The sequence below is a fragment of the Cyprinodon variegatus genome, unplaced genomic scaffold (assembly GCF_000732505.1).
Source record: "Cyprinodon variegatus isolate N-32 unplaced genomic scaffold, C_variegatus-1.0 Scaffold149, whole genome shotgun sequence".
Lineage (NCBI taxonomy): Eukaryota > Metazoa > Chordata > Actinopteri > Cyprinodontiformes > Cyprinodontidae > Cyprinodon > Cyprinodon variegatus.
In genome coordinates, this window is record NW_015150602.1 from 1,104,806 (window position 1) to 1,120,430 (window position 15,625).

Below are 15,625 nucleotides of genomic sequence, written 5' to 3' on the forward strand. Positions count from 1 at the left end.
TTTTATTTTATTCTTTTTTATTCCTATCTATTTTATTCTATTCTATTTTAATTTATTTGTTTCTATTTTATTCTACTATATTTTATTCTATTCTATGTTATTCTGTTCTACTCTATTCTATTCTACTTTATTTTATTCTTATCTATACTATTCCATTTTATCCTATTCTTTTTTATTCTTATCTATTTTAATCTATTCCATTTTATTCTATTCAATTTTATTCTATCCTCATTTAAGGATCAATCATACCTCTATAGTGATTTACATCATTGATTTAAAACACACAAACAATGCCACCTGGTAAAATTTTAGTTAGATGGCTCCTTTAGTTTTCTGCCTGGAACTGTTCTGGTGCTGAAGTTGTGAGGAACAGATTGGACGGTACATCATGTTAACTGAGCTAGAAGACTTCAAGTCCCTGCTGGTAGACGCATCCCTCAGGCTGACTAAGAAGCAGGATTAGGGCTTTATTGAGGCAACATTAGCTCAGGGATTTTACTAACATGAAGCTGGTGGAGATCTTGGGTTGGTCGCCATGGCAATAAAAAAAAAAAAAAAAAAAGGTTTCCATACTTCAAGTTAATGAGGCATTTTTTAACAGGGTGATCATAATACACCAAAAATAAAGACTTTCTATTCTACAGTTTGTTTCTCCCAGAAACTAAAAGTTAGGAAAGAAAGTTTTCTGTGTTTATGATTCATTCACTCACATTCAGATTGGGTTAATTCCCAGACCAACCGCATAAATTTTTCTTAGTGTATTATAATTGTGAGCAACTTAAGCTTAAACTTTAGAAAACACCTGGATGTGTGGCATATACGTTTCTGGGAAGTACACCTGCCTCTTTTTCTTCCTGATGCTTAAAATAAAACAAGATTTACAGATGGCAAGATGGGAAGTTCTATGCCAAGTTGTTGTATGTTGTTATTTAATCAAAGAACTAAATGAATGAATATGAAACAACAGTGTAAAAGTAGCTGCTGCTTCAAACTGAGCTGAGTGCTTTTATGGCCCGAAAGGCTGCAGCTGACAGCTGATCCATAATGTTTGTCCATTTGGCCTCAAATTAAATGTAAAACGCATATCCTCAACAAGAGATACAATATTAATATTCATCCAAACAGCGGTATATTGAACTTTATATAACTCAGGTTGAAAACAGGAAGCTGCCGGTGGTTCTTGTGCAAACAGGGGAATGCTATGAGTTCAGCAAAGAGTCTTTATCAGCTTTGTTTCCACCATGCTGTATTTCTAATTGGTTCTTTGCTGAGGATGTTCAAATTGAGCCTTTCCTCTTGCTAAATATTCTGAACACACAAATGTATGTCCCACTGAAGAAAACTGACTCCACCTTTCTTCGGTATCTGCTTTTATGCTTGGAAGACTTGAAAGCCTGGATGTCCCTAAATGTCTTAAAACTAAATGAAGAAAAACAGAGGAGGTGATTTTTGGTAGTTCTAATGAAGACTCCCTGTCTGATATTGGATCTTTCAGCCAGTTTGTCACGATTTAGGAGTTAAAACAGATGCTAGTCTGAAGTTTGAAAATCCAGCTTCTTCCACTTAAGGAAGTCAAACCTATCTTTTTCAAACAGTGGTCCATGCCTTTGTAACCACTCCGTTGGATTACTCTAATGCACTTTATAAGGGTATCAGTGATTCGTGCATTTCCCAGCTTCAGAGGGTGCAGAATGCTGCTACACTTCTTTTATCAGGTACAAGGTCATATTTCCTCTAATTTAGCCTCATTATGTTGGCTACCACTACATTTTAGGATTGATTTTGAAATCCTTTTATTTGCTTTTAAAGCCCTTAATGGTCTTGCCACTCCCTACCTGTCTGAGCTGCTTCATCCCTACACACCCTCTCGATTCCTTAGACCAGCTGACCACTTGTTACTGAGGGTGAAAAAGACAAAACACAAGCTCAGAGGAGACCATCTTTTTCTGTTGCAGCCCCTAAGCTGTGTAATGACCTTCCCTTGGCCATCAGGCAGGCCTCTTCACCTTCTGATTTTAAATCTCTTCCTAAGACCCAATTCTTTTCCTTGGCTTTTATCTAGTGTTGCGCCGATGCCATTTATTTTAGCAATACACGATACCTGGCTGTGCAGTATTGGCCCATACCCACACCATCTGTTTAAAAGTGATGTGTGTATATATGAAGAACTGCATACTACTGGGATGTAAAATAATTGCCATCATGGCTTTGTCAAGCTGCTGCCTACTTTTGTGAAGCAGGAAAAAGACTAATACAAAGTGAATCCAGTAGAACTTTTTATTGCCTACCTGGAATCGGTGACAATAGTTGAATAAACCTTTGACTCTTAAAATGGTATCGGTGCCCTATTTGTTGGTACTCGCCGATATCACCATTTTAGTTCTGGATCGGGGCCACGCCCGATACTGGTATCGGTATCGATGTAAAACTACTTTTAACACAATCGTAGATGTTGGCTTTGTCTTAAAGCAGATTTATACACCGGAACTAGATCGTCTGCGTAGGTGTCACAGTGTCAGACAAACTTTTACCCACTTTCTCACTGCCTCTGCCGTATCTAGACCCACTGCTAGTTCGTGATTTTCCCCTTTACATAATGCAGACCACGCTTCAATATTGAGTATAAATCAAAAATGTCTGCATCATACCTGCGACAAGCTCAGTGCGACATAATGCTGCGGTAGTATAACCAGCCCTTTAGACTGGTGAAGATTCTTGGTCATCCAGGTCATAGTCATTCCAAAAAAGTAAAAAAACAAACCATTGGATTTAGTTTCCAAGTTTGAAGACCTTGCGCTTCCCATCTAGAAAGCTTTCTCAATTCAAAATGTCTGGGGTAGCATTGAGTTCCAGGTTTTATAAAATGGCCAAAACGAAGGCCTTATTATGGCTTAGAAAACATGCAAATCGAACCAAAAAAAAATAAATGGGGAGTCATAAGGTCATGTTGTCCTGGCCCATGCCTCTGAAAAGGGAGTCCGCCAGGCGAGATGTTTTGGTCCCCTGCATAGCGAAATGGATTATGATAGTGAGATGGAATCAACTCTATAGCTGCATTGTAGGTTTTTTGAGAGCCCACCCCCTCTGTTTAAGGTTGGATATTCTCTTTTAACATAAATGGCTTCCTTTACACCCCCTTCAAACCACCTGTCTTCTTTGTCCAAAATGTGAACATTCAGGTCTTCAAACGAATTTTTTTGTCCTTAAGGTGTAGATGTACAGTCGTGTCTTGTCCCAAAGAGGTAGCCCGTCTGTGTTGAGCCATGCGTCTGTGATAAGGTTGTTAGGTTCCTCCAATATAAAGATCAGAGCATTCCTCACTGCATTGAATTGCACACTTCGCTCATCTTAAATCTGGGGCTTTGTCCATAGGATGCACTAGCCTCTGTCTAAGAGTCTTGTTTGGTTCGAAATGTACTGGAATTTTGTCTTTGGAGAAAATCCTCTTGAGTTTTTCAGAGACTCTAGCAACATATGGGATGGCAAAGCTTTCTGGATGGGAAGTGAAAACATTAAATTTGAATAACAAAGTCCAGTGGAATGTTGTTGTTTTTTTTACTTTTTTAGAATTACTTTGTCTTTTTGTTTTTCTTTTGTTCTTTTATTATTGCCTTTTATTTTATTACTACTTTAATACACCACATTATTTATTGTTTTATGATTGAATATTTGTATTTAATGGCTGTGTATAGCAGTTTGGTCCTGTTGGTTGCTGAAAGTGCTTTATAAATAAATTTGGTATGTGATGGTATGAATGCTTGGCATAAAGTTTTTTCTCTTCGCGCTCAGAAATAGTGCTTGGTTATCGCATTATTAGTCACACATACAGACAGTAATAAAATCGAGACCCCCCCTACTTTTTTGCACCTGTACTTATCCGCCGTTTCAAATGCAAAGACTCCATCTTCATTTGAATTCTCTGCAGGCGGATGAGTGACAGCCACGGCGCTCTGAAGCTCTGACTGAAACTCACGGTTCAGCTTTGCTCGCAGCCTTCACTGCATTAAAAAGGCTTTCAGAGATGAAGTCAGCTCACCTCACAGATGGAAAGGAAAATTAGTTTTGGTGGCACTTTCACCTCATTAGAGATATTGTTCAGCACTGCCTCTCAGTATCTCAGTGTTTATCCAGTCGTTTTAATTGCTCTGTGGACGCCGAGTTAAACTTTGCTTTACCGGCGCTACAACTTCTGCTTCTTCTTTGCAGCCTCATCGCTGTGACCAATGCCCACAGACTTTCAACGTGGAGTTCAACCTCACGCTGCACAAGTCCACACACAACACGTCTGACTTCACCTGCCCTGTTTGCAATAAGAGGTTCTCTCGCATCGCTGGCCTCAAATCCCACGTCATGCTTCACAAAAAGGAGGAGGTGAGCTGCTTTTCTAGTAGACACAGAACGGCAGGATTTCACCCGAATACTTGATGAGCTCTATTTCTGAGTTTACAATGTCCATCTGCTCCGACAGAACCTTATCTGCTCCGAGTGCGGCGATGAGTTCGTGCTCCAGAGCCAGCTGGTTCTGCACATGGAGGAGCACCGGAAAGAGCTGTCGGGCGTCAAGGTGTACACCTGCAAAACGTGCCACAGGGAATTCAAGACATTGGTGGAGTTAAGGGAGCACACGAAGAGTCACGTAAAGATGAGGTAAGACATGGACGTCCTGGTTTGTTGTACAGTTTTAGCCAAAAACGAATGCGGTCGATGGATACTGTTTATTTTACAGTTTCTTCTAAAAACGACAAAAATATTTAGAATCAAGCAATGTCAATATTGCACCTTGTCCTTAAAGGAGAAGTTCGGTTTTTTACACTTTAAGCCCATTTTCTGTAGTGTCCAGGATGAAATCGAATGAAGGACACCAAAATTTTGACAATTGCTCCTGTCTCTGCTTTTTGGCTCATTTAGAATCAACCCCTGGCTGCTTTAGAATGGCTAGCATAGAGCATGTCCGATAATGTCCTTAAAACAACCTTAAACGTTCTTTTTTTAAAATATGCTACTCACCGTGTCGTCAGCGCTGTTCAATGACGTTCCAAAAAAAGTTTCGTGAAGAAAAAACGTTCCTGTAGTGTTTTATTTAGCATTTTGTAAATCCCATTGAGTTCTGTAGGAATAGTCAATATTCCGCTGCCACCGGAAACGGAAATGGGGCCTGTTTACACAGTTGTAGTCTTTTCGCTTCACTCTGTGTACTCTGTGTCCTTCATTCGATTTCATCCTGGACACTACAGAAAATGGGCTAAAAGTGTAAAAAACCGAACTTCTCCTTTAAACCATCTTGTAGCACTTTTCAGTCGACTTGTTTTATTTATACCTGCTATGTGAGTTTATTTAAGAATTTTAAATGTTATAGTTCGCTGGAAACTGGAGGCTATTTGAGTTTGCAGCTGAAGAGAAAAACCCTTAATATTCCCTTAGCTTCTGTCAAATTACAGCCCAACGCCCAGAAGGAGAATTTTGAGGTTCAGAGTTCATTTCAATTTGACTTGAATGAATAAAAGTAGGAGTTGCAATAATTGATCTCTAAGAACAGTTGCCAGTTTTTCTCCACAAGTTTATTTTTCACACCTAAACACTAAAATGTTTCTGATTCAGTAAAATGACTGAAGCTCAGTCAGATTAGATGGAGAGCTCCTAATCTGGATCTTGAATGCTAGGGCTACGACGCATACTGTTCTTTATCGCAGTGGATTACGTTTATTGCAATAGTTTCTGCTTTAGAACTTTAAGCCCCTGTCACACCTTGACGATTTAGACCAGCGTGTGTCTGACGTACAAAAAGTCTGGCAAAAATGTTGGCATACGTTGGATAAGTTATGGGGTACGTTTTGTATAAGTTATGAGCACGCTCAGTTACGTTGAAATACGCTGAAACATGCTGGCACACGTCAGCATACGGCAAGTACGTTGAGACGTATGCCAGCGTATGCCATATGTGGGCCATAAGTTATAGGAAAGTTATTTGATGGTTGACATATGTTAATTGAAAGTTACTCATAAGTAATGGCGTCTAGCTTTTCCAAAACCTATGAGCAACTTGGGCATAACTTGTGCGTAACTTATCAAGAACTTATCTCCAACACATATCAACGAAATCGATGAGTTCCAGAAGACCACTGAATGTGTTTCTAACTTCCAGCTACTGTACATTGGCGTATTGGCAGCATTTTGGTATAAAAGGGGTTTACAGGAGGAGTTCAGTTCTCCTCTAGACTTCATCCCCATCATAGGGCGAATGTGATGGATCCTCCCTACGTTCACTCCCAAGGCCACGACCAACAAACTTCTGACAGGATGCTGAATCTGATGCAACTGCAAATCCCTCTTTCTTTTTCTTTTTTTTATAAATTTTTTATAGTTAGGCGGGTGGTCAACAGCAGCTAGGTTAATACCGCGATCAAAGACATCCATTTATGCCAGCAGGTCGCCATCAGGCCCATCACTGCCCCTCTCAGGTCACTGGCTTGTGACATTTCATGGGCATTAAGCTGCCGTGCATTATCCATACAGTAAGTTAGGCTGTCATTGGACATAAGTTATGGACTCGTTATGAATACGCTATGTATACGCTCAAAATTGAAGAAATACATAGAAAGTTCAGCATATGCTAGCGTTTTAGGAGATTCTGGCACGTCAGGCATACCCTGGCTAAATCGTCAGGGTGTGACAGGGGCTTTACCTGTTAGACCTCAGGGCTGTTTTAAGAAGTCTGTCTGTGGTAAAGGTGCTAAAGGTCACAGAGATGGTGGGGGGAAAAAATCCACTTTTGTCTTCTAAAATAAGTTCTGGGTTCGATTCCCGGCCCAGAGTCTTTCTGCATTGAGTTTGCATGTTCTCTCTGTGCATGCGTGGGTTCTTTCCGGGTACACCAGCTTCCTCCCACAGTCCAAAAACATGACTGTTTGGTTAATTGGCTTCTCTAAATTCTCCTTAGGTTTGCATTTGAATGGCTGTTTGTCCTTTTTGTCTCTTTGTTGCCCTGCAATGGACTGGCGACCTGTCCAGGGTGTACGCCACCTCTCGCCCGTTGACAGCTGGAGATGGGCACCAGCACCCCTCACAACCCCAGCAGGGATAAACGTGATGGAAAATGGATGCATGGATTTTATTCCAAAACCCTCCACTGCAGCCCAGGCTGTATGGATAGAGTCCCTCTGTTAGAAAAGCATCTCCATACCGTGATCCTCTCGCCATCATTCTTTGATGTTAGTTGTCTGGCATGGATAATCTGGCATGGATCACCTGACCAGAGCTCCTTTTTCTAGATGTTAATGGTTTCCTCAACATGGATTATTAAAAAACCTAGAACGGTACTGTTACACTATGAGTTCTCTCTATGGCTTTCTCTCTGCCACTGGTTAAAATGAAACAAATCTCCACCATATTTCCTTCTAATCATATATGGCATCTGTAGCTCTGCTTGTTAGCAAACAACACATTAAAACAGAGAACTGGATGGTGGTGAACTCTTGACTTTACTGAGCATTCATGCAGCAAGGGAAATAAAATAGGTGTTAAATCTTAAAGCTGAGCTCCGCTGGCTGTTAGTTCAGCCTTCTTATTGGCTGTTGGAATGTAAACAGAAGACGTTCCCCCAGGTATGCCTTTATGGAAAGTCCTGTGAACTGTTATTTAAGTCCTTACAACAGGTGGATCTATTAGCTCCTGATAAAGTGTTTTTTAATTTATGCTGCAGGGGACCTTTGGGAAATTTCAATGTTATTAATCCAGTTTTCTGATGTTTTTATTTGAATGTAAAGGTTGAAATAATCAAACACCAGGAAAAGGCGCTGCTCTCTGTGCTTCACTTTCTATTAATCAGTGGGATTTGTTCTAAATGTACTTCAAACACTAATGACCGAATCCAAATGAGCGTCTTCTAATTTTAGAGAGGTGAGGAACTCCAAATGCATTTTTCATTAAACCACTAAGCAGTCGTGTTTCCTTCAAAGGGCGCTGACCTCCAGCTCCAGAAACTACAAGAGAAACATAGATCGCAGTGGGTTCACAAACAGCTGCCATCACTGTGAAAAGGCCTTCAAAAAGCCCAGCCAGCTCATCAGACACATACGAATACACACAGGTGAGTGAGAAGCACCAGACTCAGCTACCCGACCTCTCACACACTGTAAAAACCATCTAGGAAAAAGAAAACATCTCTTAAATTAAGTGTATTTATCCTTAATTTGAGTAGGTAAATAAGATAATTTGCCAATGGAATGAGTATTTTTACTCTAAATTAGATAATATGCACTTGAAATAAGACAACGCAGTTTTTTCTTATTTTAAATGTAAATTGTATTGTTCCATTGACAAAGTGCCTCACTTACCTCCTCAATTCAAGAAAAAATGCACTTATTTAAAAGAAAATAACTTTTTTTTGCAGTGCAGATGTTTATTTATTCATATAAGAAAAAAAATAGTGTTTCTTCATCCATACATTTTTATATTAATGACTCATTTAATTCGCTATCAGTTTTACTCAATTTAAATGAAATAAATCCATATTTTCTCCTTACTTGTGCCACTGGGCATGTGGGCAGGGTTCTACCTTTCATTTCAAACTATAGTAATATTATCAACTGATAAGAGTTTATCCTCCTGTCTCTCCTTGCATTTACTGCATTAATGCTTACTTTTAGTCAATAAAAGCGTATAATCTGAAATGTTTTATTGTTTGGCTTTTAGTTTTTTTTTAAATAATTTACTAAAAGCCTGTTTATTTTTAAAACATGCTTTAGTTCTGTTATTTCCACACTTAATTGACCATTTTTGAGATCCTCATACATAGTTGCAGCCATCTTCTTAAAATCAGATGGCTCACCTGTGTTAGTATTCCTACCCATTGAACCTTCCTCATTGTGCCACAATGAAACCATTATCATGACTTTATGTGCTAGAATACAGTAAAGCATCATTACCATGTGGAAGGAAATTATGCATGATACTGAAAAAAACAAAGTTATAACAGCTCACACTTGTATTCAGCTGAATCATGCACAGCTAGAAACCCGATTCGGAAGGATCTGTGGAGGTAACCAAAGATGAAGGTAATGGCAGGGAGGCCTCTGGTCCTCAAGCATTGGAGCTGATTAAAAGCACAATTGGTAAAACATCAAAACGATAAAGAAAGCAGCCTCTGATAGATTTAGTGCCAATGTTGTTATCACTTATCATTTATCAAAATCAAAAACTGAACAGCAATATTTTTATGTCAACCCCTTGGAAATGATTTGATTAGTTCTCCACCAGGAGATACCTTTATCATTTCCTATCAGGATCAAACGTTTTGGTCAATTTAAAAGAACTTTTAATCCATATCTGCCTGGCATCATTTCCTGCTATGTCTGAAATAAAAAGAAGGATTTTCTGAGCACAGTCTGTTGACCTTGATAACCAAGAACAACTGCTGGAGGCAAAGTTGGAGCAACATCTCCAGGATAAAGGAAGGAAAGCTGTGTGGGACCTCCAGAGATGGCTGCTTATCAGCTGGATCTAAAAGTTCAAAAATAATAAACTACTAAACACTTCCTTGTTTTTTACACTTCAGAATCCCATCGCAGGTTGAAGTGTGCTCAGTTTGTCTGCACCTGGGAACCCACAGCATCTCCAGTCGAGTAACCGTACTACTGCATTCTGGGATAAATAGAATATTGCAGGAGTTCAATAACCAGTGAATAGGCAGTGAAAAGCTGTTGCCTCTGAAGCCACACTGAAACATGTTGGTGGCAGTGTCATGGTATGGGGACGTTTCCTTTTTGAAGGACAAAGAAGGAAGTGGGAGTTTAGGGAAATACTGGAAGAAAACTTTTTTAGATTGGGACTGAGGTTCCAGCAGGAAGGATCTGGATTGAAGCAGGTGTGTATGCCAGTGTCTTCAATCAGGTCTGTGGCAAGACTGGAATTCTGCTGTCAGACATTTTTAATCCAGTTTGGCTCAGGTTGAAAAATTTTCAAAATACGAAGCAGAAGAAAAAGACATTTCATTCTCTAGATGTGCAAAGAAATTCCTCCATAAAACTAACTTTAATTGCATTCATCGCTGCTCCATCTTCCGCTGTTTCTGAGATGCTGACAGGAGGTTTGCCAGTTTGTCGTCATGACTTGAGTCTTTTCATCCCCATTAATGCATATCTAAGCAACCTCCTCCATATTTTAGGTCTCCTGCTTCTCCGTCCTTCATTTTTCTAATTGATAAAACATCGAGGAGTTGGCCAGCTTTTCCCTCCATAGCAGAAAGACGGAGGAGAACTTATCGCTCGTCTGTGTTATGCACTGGTTCAGTTTTAACGCCCTGGTGTTGCTCTCATCTGTCTGAATTAAGGATGATGCCGCCAGCAGGTTTCATCCACATGTTGATCACACATCATTCAGGCGTTAATGGATTTGGGTCATGAGTAACGGTGGGTGACGATGACATCATTCGGCTTCGAATCTAAATCAGCCGATTAGGTCAGGACTTGTTTTTGGAGACGGTACCGACTCAAAACAATCCAGCTCTAATCTTCTCCAATTAAGAGACAATGATGATGATGATGGCAGTGTTGCTCATTTGGAAGCTTGCAGTAGAAATAGTCACACTGATAGAAATTCTCTCTGTTTCAAATATTCTTCTGCTATTCAGGTGAAAGACCCTATAAGTGCACACACTGCAACAAGGCTTTCAACCAGAAGGTGGTGCTGCAGACTCACATGGTGAAACACACAGGAGAGAAACCTCACCTCTGCATGTTCTGTCCTGCATCTTTCTCCCAGAAGGGCAACCTGCACTCTCATGTTCAGAGGGTTCATTCAGAGGTAACTACAGGACTCAGTCACTGCACTGAGTTAGCTTCTGTTGTCATGCTAATTTCTTTTCAGGTGTTTTATTTCTTTGTTTCAGTCATTGTTTTTTCTGAAGTTCGAGCTGAGTGGTAAGTTGGTAAACTCAAGCACTCGATGAAAGGTCAGTTAATCTATGAACCCATTAGACTCTCTACCGCTGGTTGCTGGGCTTTATTTGGTGCAACAAAGGGATTAAAAATGCAGCCTGGTTGTTTATCAGACTATTTATAAAGATCTTCTTGTTCAGAAAGCAGCTGCCCTCAGCTGTGCAGCTTTTTACTTAGACTATAGTGAAACACGCTCTCTTTATTGTTCAGTTAAAAGGGGAAATTAAGGTAAAGTTCTGCTTCTTTTTTTTTTTTTTTCTTGATTGCTTTTTTGTATGTTAAGATGACCCAAAGATTTGCCTGAATTTTGGTCTCTGTCAGCCATTCCTGGAAAAGTGTAAAGGGATCAATAAAGATCCAGAGTATATCTTTGGTGCTCTGAAGAGAAAACCACCCAGTGTTTTTTTTTCTACATTTCCCTAGTCGGTGTCATTAGTGGTGGCTGATGCCTGCTTTACCATGTCCACAGTCTGAATAGTTTATTTCCTGTCAGCCTAAATGTGAAGCAACATAACCGTATTCATCAGAGAGGTTCAGAGGGTCCTCCATCAGCAGACAAAAAATAACACCTTCAGCTAAAATTTAACATCGAGCTTCCATCTAATTCAGTCGGCTGCAGGATATTTGCTTTTTATAAGAGCTTGCTTGTGGGTATTTTGCTTTAACAGTTTAGATTCTATTTTCTATTTTGATGAGTTGAAGAAAAGATATAAATTTGATGTGAGCATTTCAAAAAGTCCCAAAAACCTTTAAACCATTTTTGCAGCCTTCCTTTGTCTTTATTTTCAGTTGTTGCTTATAATGATTACATTTAGCTCCATGTCTGATTTAGAGTAATGTGTTACAAAGCATTAAAGACAGGACAGTTAAAAACAGAAGAAATGTTGTCTGACATCAGTATCTCAAAGATCTAACAAACTGGACCCTTTTCCAGGGTCAAGAACAACAACAACTACAGACAGTATAGTTTGCTATTTACCTTAAAGACGGCTCAATGTCCCACTTCTGCACATTCACTCTGTCTTTTCCATGTGTGCTTTTTGTGAAAGAAAGAATAAAATACAGAATCCGTATGCTCATCAGCGTGTTTCATATGCTAAATTGGTTTCTCCTCACCATTACTGTCATGGTTGTATGTTCCATAGTGACAGATAATAACAGACCAGGGTGGCGGAATTAGTTCAAGAGGCTAAAACAGTGGGAGCCTTTTAAATAACACATGTCATTTCCAAAAGTGTGCTTCAGCTCTCCTGCTTCGGAGAGAGTTTGTTCTTCATGATTTGCTTGCCGAGTGGATAAATTAGATTCAGGTGTTTTTTGCCTTTGAAGACTTGCAGAGATCCACATTGAGTGGCCTGGAGACTGACGTTGTTTCCTGTTTTCTTTTTGATCGAGTGCTAGAGTTGCTTCCAGGAATGTTAATGCAATAATATTTTTAAATGCAAAACAAGAGCTCTTCTCAAGGAGTGCAGTGGCTCCATCAATAAAGGAAGAACAAATTCACTATGCAGATTTACTCTTCACCTAAACCGTTTCAGTATAACACAGGCAGAGGATGTGTTATCTTTACCAGCATTTACAGGTGTGCTGTTTATAGAAAAAATAATCCCCACAGAATATGTAGACTATTATAAGGAATGACATATTTGCATAACACCGCCTAACTAATTTATGAGTGTAAATGGCACGCAGAACTAAACCGGACCGTGCCAGACACAACCGAACCACGCTAAACTGGTACTAGTTCATCAGTAGGGCTCGCCATGGTTCAGTTCTGGCTCGGTTCTCAGATAACAAAGAGCGCCTTTGCTCATCTCCTTACAGTCGGCCTCAGTAGTAACCCTACCATCCCACATGATTTCCAGTGATGTTTTTACGTAGCAGTGTGATGAGCCCCAACGTCCGTTGTTGTTTTCTGCATCTTTAAGCCCTGCATAGACTATCATTTGTCGTATGCACTTCCCAAAAGCCGACTTTGTCAAGTAAATTCACCAAAGGCTGCCTTCTTCGCCTGACTCTCAGCAAACAACGAAATATCACAATGATTACAAAACATAACTTCCTGAATCTTTCTGGAGCCGTCATTTTGGTTTGCTTGTTTACGTCTGGAGAGCAGTAGTACCGTAGATCGCCACTAGGAGGCGAGGAATCGTGCTACGTTAATATTTGGTTAAGCATAGCCTTCGTTGTAGTTAAACCTCAGTCACGTACTATGCTTATAAAATAACTCCAAAAACCAAATGTCTATGTTAGAATGAAGCAATATTCATCAAGCTAATCATCCTGATAAAGGTTTATTTAGACTTTTGGAGACTATAAAGATTTTTTCCATTGGGTTTAACATTAACATTCTTTTTCATACTTGCACACTATCGTACCTTGGCTAAAAAGGTTTAATGGTAAATATACAAAATGCTTAAGTTCACTAATAAATTAAGCAAAACCAAAGTGTGGAACACAGAAATTAAACAATAAAAGCCAACAGAGCAGCATGATTGGACAGCCGGTGTATTTAACCAGAGTGAGCTGCTTCATAAAGTCTCATAGTTGACTAGGCCCCTTCAAAGGAAGTTTGGTCCACTCTTCTTTGCAAAAAAAGTTTAATTTCATCCATAATGGGAAGTTTTCCACCAAAGAAAACATGTCCAATGAGAGCACATCATAAAAATGTCATCAAAAATGTTTTCCCTACACTCTTTTGAGTACTCTAGATAGAACAGGCCTCTGTATTCTTTGTTACTAGTATTTTTTTCCTTTAAAGACTCGAATGGATGCTGGTTTTCACAGTCTGTTTATTTATTTTTGTTTAATATTGACAATAGCTGAGGAAAATAACATCAGCTGCTCTTTCCATGCAGTTTTGAGGGTTTCTTTAGTGACCTCCTGGATGAGCGATTGATGCAGTCCTCCAGCCCAGCCACACTAGATCTCTTTTTGCAAACAATCCACCAAAAACTCAGGTTGTAATCTGCCTACAGGTGTTAGAACATGTTGAAGTGAACTGGGCTGCAAGGGTGGGTCTAAATTCTCAGGGAGTGTGCCTCCAACTGGGACCTATGCAGTAATTTAACAGGTTTGCCAGACAGGGAATGAGGCACTGTGATCAATTAAAACACATCGACTTTGGGGGAAATGCAAACCAAAATCTGTAAATCACAAAGTAAAGATTGCATTTTTTCCAATCGTGGAGATTAATCTTTGATCTGATTAGAGCTGGTTCGAGCAAGAAGTGTAGTTTTGATTATGATCAGAGCGGCTTATGTGTATTAATCTGGCTGTTATTGTGTGATCTTGGGATTACTCTTGGAGTAATACTCAAACTTGTTAGCCCGTTGATCAGTTCACAGATCTTTGATAGTCAGAACCTACATGTTTTCAAGGAAACTGAAAAGATGTGGTGGTGACGGTTTGATGCAATAACAAAAACAGTGCGGTTTGGGGGGTTAGGGGATCCTTGATTGACTCTCACCAGTTTTGATTGTTTCCCTTTATGTGAATTATGACTAAGCGTGTTCCACTACATCAGAAAGTATTGGAAATGAATTGCAAACTTTTCCAAACTGGTAGAAGTCAAGAATTGGGTGTCTTTAGGCCAGGGAATCTTGCTTTTTAGGACTATTTAGGCCAAGAAGTGCCCAAAGTTGATCATGGACAGACTCTGTCCAGCAGGGTTTAGATGTTTCACAGTTTATTTCCATTGATGGCTGTTTAATGCTGAACTGCAATCATTTGAATCAGGTGTGTTAAAGCACAGAAACATTGAAAACCTGCAGGACAAAGACACATGGAGGCTAAGGCATGCAGGGTTCATAATAAGGTTGCATATTATACTACAAAGCCACCATGTTGCAGTACTCTAAGCGGTGCTGATTGGTTGGCCTTGTAAGATATCAGCTAAATACACTGGTAATTCCAGCTATACCTCATAACTGTAAAACAATAAAGAAATTTGTATGATGGAGTATGAAGCTGAAAGGACGCTAGAGCATCTGAATCCTGTTGCTTATGCTTTGTTTATCCCTTTCTATCCAAGTAAAAGTTACGTAGAGCAGAAGACTTTTGAGTCTGACAAGCTAGTGGTCCGTCGGACACCGGGTTAAAGCCGAAAGCTTCCCCGAGTGCTTCTAATTTCACCGTCTATAAGCTGAACTCTGCTGACAGGCCGACATGCTCTGGAAGCGGGTCAGCTGTAACAATCAACTGAAATGACATGGTGCAAAAACACGCTAAGCAAGCAGAGTTACTAAGTCATCAACCCTGCACCCATCTCAAAATCCAACATCTATCTCTAAAATTTAGTTCTCCAATTTTATCTCTATTCGAGCCTCTTATTAAACAATTTTTTTTCTTTCTCATGCAGCAGCCATCAGGATGAACACCTCTCTGCAGCACAGGGTACCTTAGCCACAGGCTAGCACAGCGGGTCTGAACTTCTAGAGAAATGGTCTATTTATACCATGATTCCCTGTTTTCACACCAGGCAGTCAGGTTATCCTAAGGTCTGTGTTCTCCCTCAGCATCCTGCAGGATATATTGCTGAAATGTGTTAACCAGTCGCTCCAATGTTTCTGCTCGGAAGTCCTTCAGAGACCACATATCCACCTCCATCACGTCCAATCCTAAGCACAGCGATCTTAATGTGAAAACAACTTGCTGCACATACATGGTCCAGGTCAGCCTCCTGACAGCAT

General features: G+C 39.9%; 1 protein-coding gene across 3 annotated transcripts in view; it reads left to right on the forward strand.

Moving 5' to 3' along the window:
- Positions 1-15,625, forward strand: part of znf236 (zinc finger protein 236) — a 107,738-nt gene that overhangs the window by 10,375 nt on the left and 81,738 nt on the right. For all 3 annotated transcript variants that reach the window (XM_015377202.1, XM_015377204.1, XM_015377205.1), the window contains exons 3-6: positions 4,207-4,371; positions 4,469-4,647; positions 7,956-8,086; positions 10,628-10,800. In XM_015377202.1, the coding sequence (XP_015232688.1) occupies positions 4,207-4,371; positions 4,469-4,647; positions 7,956-8,086; positions 10,628-10,800 (648 nt within the window). The remainder of the gene's footprint in view (positions 1-4,206; positions 4,372-4,468; positions 4,648-7,955; positions 8,087-10,627; positions 10,801-15,625) is intronic.